The 13,167-nt window shown below is 42.6% G+C and overlaps 1 protein-coding gene across 1 annotated transcript in view; it reads left to right on the top strand.

The window, feature by feature from the left end:
• LOC128703823 (uncharacterized) overlaps positions 1 to 13,167 on the top strand; it is a 131,912-nt gene that overhangs the window by 37,776 nt on the left and 80,969 nt on the right. Inside the window, exons 2-4 of the mRNA XM_070086959.1 lie at positions 3,444 to 3,615; positions 6,483 to 6,658; positions 10,192 to 10,386. Of these exons, the coding sequence (XP_069943060.1) occupies positions 3,444 to 3,615; positions 6,483 to 6,658; positions 10,192 to 10,386 (543 nt within the window). The remainder of the gene's footprint in view (positions 1 to 3,443; positions 3,616 to 6,482; positions 6,659 to 10,191; positions 10,387 to 13,167) is intronic.

Raw genomic sequence — 13,167 nt, 5'->3', positions numbered from 1 at the left:
TATATACATTCGTTTCTGTATGAACGTTACTGTTCCTGTTATTACTGTTGTTGTTGTTGCTGCTGCTGCTGTTGCTTATGGTTTGTACCGTTATGGTGCTTAGCTTGTGGTACAGGTGTTTATTGTATCGTTTACAGGCGTAAATAGCTGGCAGAGGAGTGAATCGTACCGTTATATGGCCTACATTTATGGTAGGCGGCATGTCAGCTTTACTGCCATGCAATGTTGATAGATGACAGAGGCGTCATTTGTGATGTTGTGATACGTAGGTTGATAGAAGTGTCAGTTATGCCGTTATGAGTGGTAGATAGATGGTAGAGTGGTCAGTTGTGCCGTTATGAGTGGTAGATAGATGGTAGAATGGTCAGTTGTGCCGTTATGAGTGGTAGATAGATGGTAGAGTGGTCAGTTGTAACGCTACGTTAAGCAGATATATAAGACACGACATACGATATACAAACTATAGTTCCCATGAACTGAGCTTGATATCATGCAGATGTGGGTTTTAAATTGTAAATAAGATGTGGGGGAGGAAGGGGTAGCAGTAATGTTAAATGATCAGTTATGGAAGGAGAAAAGAGAATATGAATGTGTAAATTCAAGAATTATGTGGATTAAAGTAAAGGTTGGATGCGAGAAGTGGGTCATAATAAGCGTGTATGCACCTGGAGAAGAGAGGAATGCAGAGGAGAGAGAGAGATTTTGGGAGATGTTAAGTGAATGTATAGGAGCCTTTGAACCAAGTGAGAGAGTAATTGTGGTAGGGGACTTGAATGCTAAAGTAGGAGAAACTTTTAGAGAGGGTGTGGTAGGTAAGTTTGGGGTGCCAGGTGTAAATGATAATGGGAGCCCTTTGATTGAACTTTGTATAGAAAGGGGTTTAGTTATAGGTAATACATATTTTAAGAAAAAGAGGATAAATAAGTATACACGATATGATGTAGGGCGAAATGACAGTAGTTTGTTGGATTATGTATTGGTAGATAAAAGACTGTTGAGTAGACTTCAGAATGTACATGTTTATAGAGGGGCCACAGATATATCAGATCACTTTCTAGTTGTAGCTACACTGAGAGTAAAAGGTAGATGGGATACAAGGAGAATAGAAGCATCAGGGAAGAGAGAGGTGAAGGTTTATAAACTAAAAGAGGAGGCAGTTAGGGTAAGATATAAACAGCTATTGGAGGATAGATGGGCTAATGAGAGCATAGGCAATGGGGTCGAAGAGGTATGGGGTAGGTTTAAAAATGTAGTGTTAGAGTGTTCAGCAGAAGTTTGTGGTTACAGGAAAGTGGGTGCAGGAGGGAAGAGGAGCGATTGGTGGAATGATGATGTAAAGAGAGTAGTAAGGGAGAAAAAGTTAGCATATGAGAAGTTTTTACAAAGTAGAAGTGATGCAAGGAGGGAAGAGTATATGGAGAAAAAGAGAGAGGTTAAGAGAGTGGTGAAGCAATGTAAAAAGAGAGCAAATGAGAGAGTGGGTGAGATGTTATCAACAAATTTTGTTGAAAATAAGAAAAAGTTTTGGAGTGAGATTAACAAGTTAAGAAAGCCTAGAGAACAAATGGATTTGTCAGTTAAAAATAGGAGAGGAGAGTTATTAAATGGAGAGTTAGAGGTATTGGGAAGATGGAAGGAATATTTTGAGGAATTGTTAAATGTTGATGAAGATAGGGAAGCTGTGATTTCGTGTATAGGGCAAGGAGGAATAACATCTTGTAGGAGTGAGGAAGAGCCAGTTGTGAGTGTGGGGGAAGTTCGTGAGGCAGTAGGTAAAATGAAAGGGGGTAAGGCAGCCGGGATTGATGGGATAAAGATAGAAATGTTAAAAGCAGGTGGGGATATAGTTTTGGAGTGGTTGGTGCAATTGTTTAATAAATGTATGGAAGAGGGTAAGGTACCTAGGGATTGGCAGAGAGCATGCATAGTTCCTTTGTATAAAGGCAAAGGGGATAAAAGAGAGTGCAAAAATTATAGGGGGATAAGTCTGTTGAGTGTACCTGGTAAAGTGTATGGTAGAGTTATAATTGAAAGAATTAAGAGTAAGACGGAGAATAGGATAGCAGATGAACAAGGAGGCTTTAGGAAAGGTAGGGGGTGTGTGGACCAGGTGTTTACAGTGAAACATATAAGTGAACAGTATTTAGATAAGGCTAAAGAGGTCTTTGTGGCATTTATGGATTTGGAAAAGGCGTATGACAGGGTGGATAGGGGGGCAATGTGGCAGATGTTGCAAGTGTATGGTGTAGGAGGTAGGTTACTGAAAGCAGTGAAGAGTTTTTACGAGGATAGTGAGGCTCAAGTTAGAGTATGTAGGAAAGAGGGAAAATTTTTCCCAGTAAAAGTAGGCCTTAGACAAGGATGTGTGATGTCACCGTGGTTGTTTAATATATTTATAGATGGGGTTGTAAGAGAAGTAAATGCGAGGGTCTTGGCAAGAGGCGTGGAGTTAAAAGATAAAGAATCACACACAAAGTGGGAGTTGTCACAGCTGCTCTTTGCTGATGACACTGTGCTCTTGGGAGATTCTGAAGAGAAGTTGCAGAGATTGGTGGATGAATTTGGTAGGGTGTGCAAAAGAAGAAAATTAAAGGTGAATACAGGAAAGAGTAAGGTTATGAGGATAACAAAAAGATTAGGTGATGAAAGATTGAATATCAGATTGGAGGGAGAGAGTATGGAGGAGGTGAACGTATTCAGATATTTGGGAGTGGACGTGTCAGCGGATGGGTCTATGAAAGATGAGGTGAATCATAGAATTGATGAGGGAAAAAGAGTGAGTGGTGCACTTAGGAGTCTGTGGAGACAAAGAACTTTGTCCTTGGAGGCAAAGAGGGGAATGTATGAGAGTATAGTTTTACCAACGCTCTTATATGGGTGTGAAGCGTGGGTGATGAATGTTGCAGCGAGGAGAAGGCTGGAGGCAGTGGAGATGTCATGTCTGAGGGCAATGTGTGGTGTGAATATAATGCAGAGAATTCGTAGTTTGGAAGTTAGGAGGAGGTGCGGGATTACCAAAACTGTTGTCCAGTCACTTGTTCAGGATGCAGGTATCTGTTTAATTACCGTATGCCTCGGAATAACGACATATAAGGGACGTGCAGTTGGTAGTCATACAGGTAGGGACGTAGAAAAGAATATGTCCTGGTTTACTGCGTGTCCGCCAGACAAGGTCGGGGGATTGGTGTCCCTTTTGTGACTTTTGTGTATTTTTTTTTTCTTCAGCAGAAGAGGATCTCAGGTGAATCTCGAAATATACAATTCAAAATTTCGTGTGTGTGTGTGTGTGTGTGTGTGTGTGTGTGTGTGTGTGTGTGTGTGTGTGTGTGTGTGTGTGTGTGTGTGTGTGTGTGTGTGTGTGTGTGTGTGTGTGTGTATCCTCCTACTATCATCTTCCCTCACTGTGTCCAGCACCTCCCTCAAGTTCTCCCTCCATCCTACAGGTGCTGGAGTGTGTTACTTCAGCCTGGAGTACCAAGGGACATACGCCACCCAGAGCATCATCAGTGGTGGCTCTGACGTACGCTACCTGGAGGTGGTCATTCAAGCTGACTCCATACCCATCTGGGGCATCTGTCATCGACGCCTGGGCAACAATGTTATCCTCTATGATACGTGAGTATCCCCGTGTGTGTGTGTGTGTGTGTGTGTGTGTACTCAGTTGTACTCACCTAGTTGTAGTTGCAGGATTCGATTCACAGCTCCTGGCTCCGCCTCTTCACTGGTGTGTGTGTATATATGTGTGTAGCCATTGCTACCCACCTCCAGTATGTATTCCGTTTCCGGTCTCCTTTCTCCTCAGATATTCTTGACCTTGCAGAGGTTGAACTGCGGTAGCCACCTGCGTTTATGTGTGTGTGTGTGTGTGTGTGTGTGTGTGTGTGTGTGTGCGTGTGTACTCACCTATATGTGGTTGCAGGGGTAGATTCATAGCTTCTGGTCCCGTATGTGTGTGTGTGTGTGTGTGTGTGTGTGTGTGGTGTAAACCTTGGTAATTGATACCGACAAATTGGTTTAAAAAACACGTGATCAAACACTAGGACATACAAATGAAAAAAAAAACGTTTCGGTCCTGGAACCTTGATCACTTCTCTCATACACAGATTAAAAAGACTTAATACTAGGCTGAGAGTGAGGTGTGAGTGACACATAGTGACATGAAGAATGACATATTGGGTTGAGGACGGGTAGACAATGGGATCACGTGACTCATGTGTTGTTAGGTAGGTGGTGCTTTACCTGGCTGAGTATCATGTATGCTAAGGTTATTGAAATTTTGCAATTTCCGGTATTTTGGTGTAGATGACAGCGATTATCGTGGCTTCCAGATATCGTCCGCGTCTAAGATCGCGTTTCGTGAGGACGAGCTGTACCTCATCCCAATTCATCGAGTGTCCCGTGGAGTTCCTGTGGAGACACAGGTGTACCTTAAGTCGTCTCTGTTGCTGGCGATTCGATGTTCGTTCCGTGGAGTCCCTCCACAGGAACTCCACGGGACACTTGATGAATTGGAATAAGGCACAGCTCGTCTTCACCGAACAAGATCTTAGACGCCGACGATGTCTGGAAGCCTCGCTAATCGCCGTCACCGACACCAAAATACTGGAAATTGCAAAATTTCAATAACATTAGCATACATGATACTCAGCCAGGTAAAGCACCACCTATCTAATTCTTCAGGTCACTATGTACCACACCTCACTCTTCGCCTACATATACTGTCACTTTAGCCTCTGTATGTTAGAAGTGATTAAGGTGCCAGGACCAAAACGCTTTGTAATAAATATGTGTTTTTAAACCAGTGTGTGTGAGAGAGAGGGAGGAAGGGGAGGGGAAGCTCTATTTCTTGGTTCATCTTTAGTTTTCGACTGATCGATGTGAAACATCTCTTCCGTATCCATTTTTGAACCACTCTGTGCTACCCGCTTCCACTTTACTGATCTGTGGCTGCTAAGGCTGAAGCTCAACTCCTGGCCCTGCTTCTTACAATAGCCACTACTGGGTTCACTTTCACCTGACTGCGCGAGCCCTGTCATACCTAGTTTTAAAGCTTCCTCCTCTTCGCTATCCAGGTCGTCCCACTTCCTGACCATTCTAAAGTTGAAGAAATATTTCCTAACATTCCTGTGGCTCGCCTGTGCTTTTCAGAACATTCTATTTCTGTTCAAACTTTAAATTCCTATCAGTATACGATGACAGTACCATCATGTCTCCCATAATCCTTTAGGTCTTTCAATTTATCAGGTTTAATCCCTTTAGCCTCTCCTCAAACACTTCAACTCGTTACAGAAGTGTATTGTCTCCAGTTTTTGTTATTATGCTCCAAGATGATGGTCATGACATATTTCGTTTGTGCTTTTTGAGATTCCTTAAAATTTGTTTTTATTTGCAAAATGGACGTATATTGCAGAGGTTATTATGTTGATGTGCGCCTCAGGTTATATGTTCCGTGCTATGCTCACTCTGAGGTCCTTCTCCTTGAGAGAGATTTGCAGCCTTTGTCTACCGAGCCTGTACCTCGTTTCTGGTCTTCTTTGTTCTTCCCAAGTTATCATAACTTTACATTAGTTCAGTCCACTTCTACAGCGTGTCCAGGTTCGCTTGTAAATTTCCCTTGCATTGTCTGTTTTTATTTGCTTCTTCAGTTACACATTATCAGTGAACAGGGATACCTGTGACTCGGTCATCTCTGGCATGTCATTCACATTTACTGGAAACAGTGCAGGTCCTAGACTCCCACTACTGGTCCTTGTGGAATCCCGCTTGTTACACTTGCCCATTCTCGCACGTCTTTCCAAACAATTGCTCTTTGTTTTCTTCCTGTTAGTTTTCCTTGATCCACTGTGGTGCATTACGTTATTCCTGCTTCCTCTTCTAGCTTTTGTTTCAGTCTCTCTTGTGGCACTGTGTCTGCCGATCTCTCTCTCTCTCTCTCTCTCTCTCTCTCTCTCTCTCTCTCTCTCTCTCTCACTCACTCACTCACTCACTCTCTTACCTCATTTCCGTTACCATGTCATAGAATTCTAGGTCTGTGAGACCGGATTTACCATCTCTGAAACCGTGATAATTGTCATTTATAAAGCTGCTCCTTTCCAGGTGCTCCGCCACTCTTCTCCCGAATAATCTTCTCCACAACCGTGTACAGTATGAGTGTCAATAACGCTGGTCTATAGTTTAACACTGCCTATCTGCCCCTCTTCCATAATTACTGCAACTACGCCTGTTGTCTTCCACACACCTGCAAGTTAACTCATTTCAATTGAAATCATTCTCCTTTTCCTTGCATCATGCCTGAATACTTCCAGTTTTCCAGGTGCTGCAGAACCTTTACGGATTGTTCTTCCTATAATAATAATAATAATAATAATAATAAAAGAAATAATAATAATAATAATAATAATAATAATAATGATAATAAAGAAATATAATAATAATAATAATAATAAATAATAATAATAATACTAATAATGTGTCTGTCACAGCACGGGAGGTACTGACTGCGTTCGATGTTTTCACCTGGAGTTCCGGTCTCGCCACATCCTGGAGGTGCACAACGAAGGGCTCCGCAAGTGTTACACGAACGAGGAGGCTGCGCTACAGACCTGCCCGACCCTTGAACACATCCGCAACAGACAGACGAGGGAGATCATGCTCTATAGTGAGTGATTTGGCAATAGAGTTGCAGACGAGTGAAACAGGCTCCCGAGTAGCGTCATTGAGGCGAGAATTTTTGGTAGTGTAATAGGGTGAACAAGTTTATGGGTGGATGCGAGTTGGACTTGCCTAGCATGGGCCTGCCGGAGTGCTCCACTATTCTTGTGTCCCTGTGTTGTTCAGAATTTTAATCAATTTGATAATGGTTTAGACCATACCAGAAATACCACTTAGTTTAGATTTAGATTTTGAAGGTTAGTTGTGAATAGTAGGTGCGATAGTTTGTTTGATGGCTTTACTAAGCACCAAATAATAATCTTGATAGTGACAGAGTCCCTTATAACCAAACAATGTTAATACCAGCAGTCACCTCATAACCAAACAATGTTAATACCAGCAGTCACCTCATAACCAAACAATGCTGGTATCAGTAGTCACTTCATAACCAAACAATGCTGGTACCAGCAGTCACCTCATAACCAAACAATGCTGGTACCAGCAGTCACCTCATTACCAAACAATCCTGGTACCAGCAGTCACCTCATAACAAAACAATGCTGGTACCAGCAGTCACCTCATAACCAAACAATCCTTGTGCCAGCAGTCACCTCATTACCAAACAATGCTGGTACCAGCAGTCACCTCATTACCAAACAATCCTGGTACCAGCAGTCACCTCATAACCAAACAATGCTGGTACCAGCAGTCACCTCATAACCAAACAATGCTGGTACCAGCAGTCACCTCATAACCAAACAATCCTTGTGCCAGCAGTCACCTCATTACCAAACAATGCTGGTACCAGCAGTCACCTCATAACCAAACAATGCTGGTACTAGCAGTCACCTCATAACCAAACAATGCTGGTACCAGCAGTCACCTCATAACCAAACAATCCTTGTGCCAGCAGTCACCTCATTACCAAACAATGCTGGTACCAGCAGTCACCTCATAACCAAACAATGCTGGTACCAGCAGTCACCTCATAATTATACTGTGGGTAGCAGCAAAATGATTACAGAGAGGCATGATAACTCACGAAATCGTAATGACGCGATTGCAAACAATCCATGATAGATCCATGAGCTGTGTTCCAACAATCTGTTAGTTAAGTTAGCTGCGTTCTTCTGTGATAGTAATGTATCTTCTACGATAGTAATGTATCTTCTACGATAGTAATGTATCTTCTTTGATAATAATGTATCTTCTACGATAGTAATGTATCTTCTACGATAGTAATGTATCTTCTACGATAGTAATGTATCTTCTACGATAGTAATGTATCTTCTACGATAGTAATGTATCTTCTACGATAGTAACAGCAAAGTATTCACATGTGTTAAGTCTCGTGACACAACAATAGACAGAACGTTCAAAGAAGGTACAAAGAAGCTTCAAAGATGGTTCAAGGAAGCATCTTTGAAAGATGGTTCAAAGAAGGTTCAAAGATGGTTCAAGGAAGGTTCGAAGATGGTTCAAAGAAGGATCAAAGAATATTTAGGGAAGGTTCAAAGACAGTTCATGGAAGGTTCAAATGTTCAGAGAACGGAACAAAGAAAGTTCAAAGAAAGCACAAAGATGGTTCACAGAAGGTCAAACAAGGTTCAAAAAAAAAAAAAAAAAAACTCAGAGATACAGCAGCAATTTCCGGAAATCTTAACAATATTTTCTGGCGATCAGGAACGTGAATAAACCCAGAGAAAAATAAACAGAAAAGCTCCTTGCAAACTTTTATTAATAACACTGAAACTCTCTCACACTCTGAAGATATTTTGAATATAAACTTTTATACTTTTCATCTTCTAGCTTTCAGGGAAGTGCTCAAAATGTGAAAGATATTAAGTTTTATATATATATATATATATATATATATATATATATATATATATATATATATATATATATATATATATATATATATTTTATTATCACACTGGCCGATTCCCACCAAGGCAGGGTGGCCCGAAAAAGAAAAACTTTCACCATCATTCACTCCATCACTGTCTTGCCAGAAGGGTGCTTTACACTACAGTTTTTAAACTGCAACATTAACACCCCTCCTTCAGAGTGCAGGCACTGTACTTCCCATCTCCAGGACTCAAGTCCGGCCTGCCGGTTTCCCTGAACCCCTTCATAAATGTTACTTTGCTCACACTCCAACAGCACGTCAAGTATTAAAAACCATTTGTCTCCATTCACTCCTATCAAACACGCTCACGCATGCCTGCTGGAAGTCCAAGCCCCTCGCACAAAAAACCTCCTTTACCCCCTCCCTCCAACGTTTCCTAGGCCGACGCCTACCCCGCCTTCCTTCCACTACAGACTGATACACTCTTGAAGTCATTCTGTTTCGCTCCATTCTCTCTACATGTCCGAACCACCTCAACAACCCTTTCTCAGCCCTCTGGACAACAGTTTTGGTAATCCCGCACCTCCTCCTAACTTCCAAACTATTAATTCTCTGCATTATATTCACACCACACATTGCCTTCAGACATGACATCTCCACTGCCTCCAGCCTTCTCCTCGCTGCAACATTCATCACCCATGCTTCACACCCATATAAGAGCGTTGGTAAAACTATACTCTCATACATTTCCCTCTTTGCATCCAAGGACAAAGTTCTTTGTCTCCACAGACTCCTAAGTGCACCACTTACCCTTTTCCCCTCATCAATTCTATGGGTCACCTCATCTTTCATAGACCCATCCGCTGACATGTCCACTCCCAAATATCTGAATACATTCACCTCCTCCATACTCTCTCCCTCCAATCTGATATCCAATCTTTCATCACCTAATTTTTTTGTTATCCTCATAACCTTACTCTTTCCTGTATTCACTTTTAATTTTCTTCTTTTGCACACCCTACCAAATTCATCCACCAATCTCTGCAACTTCTCTTCAGAATCTCCCAAGAGCACAGTGTCATCAGCAAAGAGCAACTGTGACAACTCCCAATTTATGTGTGATTCTTTATCTTTTAACTCCACGCCTCTTGCCAAGACCCTCGCATTTACTTCTCCTCTTACAACCCCATCTATAAATATATTAAACAACCACGGTGACATCACACATCCTTGTCTAAGGCCTACTTTTACTGGGAAATAATTTCCCTCTTTCCTACATACTCTAACTTGAACCTCACTATCCTCGTAAAAACTCTTCACTGCTTTCAGTAACCTACCTCCTATACCATACACCTGCAACATCTGCCACATTGCCCCCCTATGCACGTCTCCATCCTAGAGCCACAAATTGCCGCAAGAAGAAGTGTGGGCACACCTCTAATATTAGACCCAAGAAGAAGATAAAGAGTTAAATGAGGTGGATAGAATATTCCTGAGGTATGGATAATTGTGATAATTATCTTCAAATAAAGCATATACAATATATATATATATATATATATATATATATATATATATATATATATATATATATATATATATATATATATATATATATATATATATATATATGTGTGTGTGTGTATATGTATATATCAACTTATTACAAAGTGCTCCCGTCCTTCCAGAGACGGCAACGACGGAGGGCCAGGCGCTAGAGCCAGTCTATTGCCCTTTAGATGGACGGTTCCACCTTACTTACAACATCAACGATGGCAGGGAGAGTGCCACTGAGTGCCCTGAGCCATCCTCCACCCTGGCCAACTGCCCCAGGGGCAATGCCTTCACTATGGAGTTCCACAGATGCAAATTTGGGGATTTCTGTGAGTATTATGGATGGTCATCCTTGTATTGTTGTTGTTGTTGTTGTTGTTGTTGTTACTATTATTATTATACCTTATTAATGATTCTTATCGTTTTGATAATATTAATAATAATAATTATAATAATAATTATAATAATAATCATAATCACATTCTGCACCAATTCCTGACACCAAAACATACCACACATACACATACACACACACATACACACACACACACACACATACACATAAACATACACACACACACACACACACACACATACACACAGGAAGTATTTCTTCAGTCATAGAGTTGTAAGGCAGTGGAATAGCCTAGAAAATGACGTAGTGGAGGCAGGAACCATACACAGTTTTAAGACGAGGTTTGATAAAGCTCATGGAGCGGGGAGAGAGAGGGCCTAGTAGCAACCGGTGAAGAGGCGGGGCCAGGAGCTAGGACTCGACCCCTGCAACCACAAATAGGTGAGTACAAATAGGTGAGTACACATACACACACATACACACACATACACACATACACACACACACACACACACACACACACACACCCACTCAATGTTCCCTCTGCCACCAACCCCCATATCACAAACCTCACCCGAACAGCTGTCCCTTATGGGCATTCTGACCCCACCCCCATCAACACATACCCCACCTACACCACAGCCCCATATAGGCCCCCACCAAGGCTCTCCCTCCCCCAACCCCAATATACTTGCATGACCACAATGATAGAAAAGAAACTAAAGGTTTGGTACACAAATGCGGATGGAATAATGAATAAACATGAGGAGTGGAATGAAAGAATCAGTGAAAAATCCCCAGACATCATAGCAGTCACAGAAACAAAACTCGCTGAGATAATAACAGACACAATCTTCCCAACAGGATATCAGATCCTGAGGAAAGATAGAAGGAGTAGAGGGGGAGGAGGGGTTGCACTGCTCATAAAACACCAATGGGGATTTGAGGAAATGGAAGGCATGGACATGATTGGAGAAAGAGACTACATTGTAGGTACAATTCAGTCCGGAGAACATAAAGTAGTCATTGGAGTGATGTATAACCCACCACAGAACTGCAGGAGGCCAAGAGAGGAGTACGAAGAAAACAACAGGGTGATGGTGGACACACTGGCTGAGGTGGCAAGAAGAGCTCACTCGAGCAGAGCAAAGTTACTGGTAATGGGCGATTTCAACCACAGGGAGATCGACTGGGAAAACCTGGAGCCACATGGGGGTCCCGAAACATGGAGAGCAAAGATGATGGATGTGGTACTTGAAAACCTCATGCATCAACATGTCAGGGACACAACCAGAGAGAGAGGGGAGGATGAGCCAGCAAGACTGGATCTTGTGTTCACCCTGAGCAGTTCAGACATCGAGGACATCACTTACGAGAGGCCCCTTGGAGCTAGCGATCATGTGGTTCTGAGTTTTGACTATATAGTAGAGTTACAAGTGGAGAAGGTAACAGGAACTGAAGGGGACAGGCCAAACTACAAAAGGGGGGACTACACAGGTATGAGAAACTTCCTGCAGGAGGTTCAGTGGGACAGAGAAATGGTAGGAAAATCAGTAAACGAGATGATGGAATATGTGGCAACAAAGTGCAAGGAGGCAGAGGAAAGTTTTGTTCCCAAGGGAAACAGAAATAATAGGAAGACCAAGACGAGTCCTTGGTTTACCCGAAGGTGTAGGGAGGCAAAAGCTAAGTGCAACAGAGAATGGAAAAGGTACAGGAGGCATAGGACCCAGGAAAACAAGGAGATTAGTAGAAGAGCCAGAAACGAGTATGCGCAGATAAGGAGGGAGGCCCAGAGACAGTATGAAAACGACATAGCATCGAAAGTCAAATCTGACCCGAAACTGCTGTATAGCCACATTAGGAAGAAGACAACAGTCAAGGACCAGGTGATAAGGCTGAGGAAAGAAGGTGGGGAACTCACAAGAAACGATCAAGAGGTATGTGAGGAGCTCAACACGAGATTTAAGGAAGTATTTACAGTAGAGACAGGAAGGACTCTGGGGGGACAGACCAGATGGGGACACCAACAAGGAATACACCAACAAGTGTTGGACGACATACATACAGATGAGGAGGAGGTGAAGAAACTGCTAAGGGACATCGATACCTCAAAGGCAATGGGACCGGACAACATCTCTCCATGGGTCCTTAGAGAGGGAGCAGATATGTTGTGCGTACCACTTACCACAATCTTCAACACATCCCTGGAAACTGGGCAACTACCTGAGGTATGGAAGACAGCAAATGTAGTTCCCATTTTCAAAAAAGGAGACAGAAAAGAGGCACTAAACTATAGACCTGTGTCATTGACGTGTATAGTATGCAAAATTATGGAGAAGATTATCAGGAGGAGAGTGGTGGAGCACCTGGAACGGAACAGGAGTATAAATGCCAACCAGCACGGATTCACGGAAGGCAAATCCTGTGTCACAAACCTTCTGGAGTTTTATGATAAAATAACAGAAGTAAGACAAGAGAGAGAGGGGTGGGTTGATTGTATCTTCTTGGACTGCAAGAAGGCCTTTGACACAGTTCCTCACAAGAGATTAGTGCAGAAGCTAGAGCATCAGGCGCATATAACAGGAAGGGCACTGCAATGGATCAGAGAATACCTGACAGGGAGGCAACAACGAGTCATGGTACGTAATGATGTATCACAGTGGGCACCTGTGACGAGCGGGGTCCCACAGGGGTCGGTCCTAGGACCAGTGCTATTTTTGGTATATGTGAACGACATGGCGGAAGGGTTAGA

Source organism: Cherax quadricarinatus, chromosome 20 (assembly GCF_038502225.1).
Source record: "Cherax quadricarinatus isolate ZL_2023a chromosome 20, ASM3850222v1, whole genome shotgun sequence".
Lineage (NCBI taxonomy): Eukaryota > Metazoa > Arthropoda > Malacostraca > Decapoda > Parastacidae > Cherax > Cherax quadricarinatus.
This window is presented reverse-complemented; position numbering and strand designations above follow the sequence as displayed.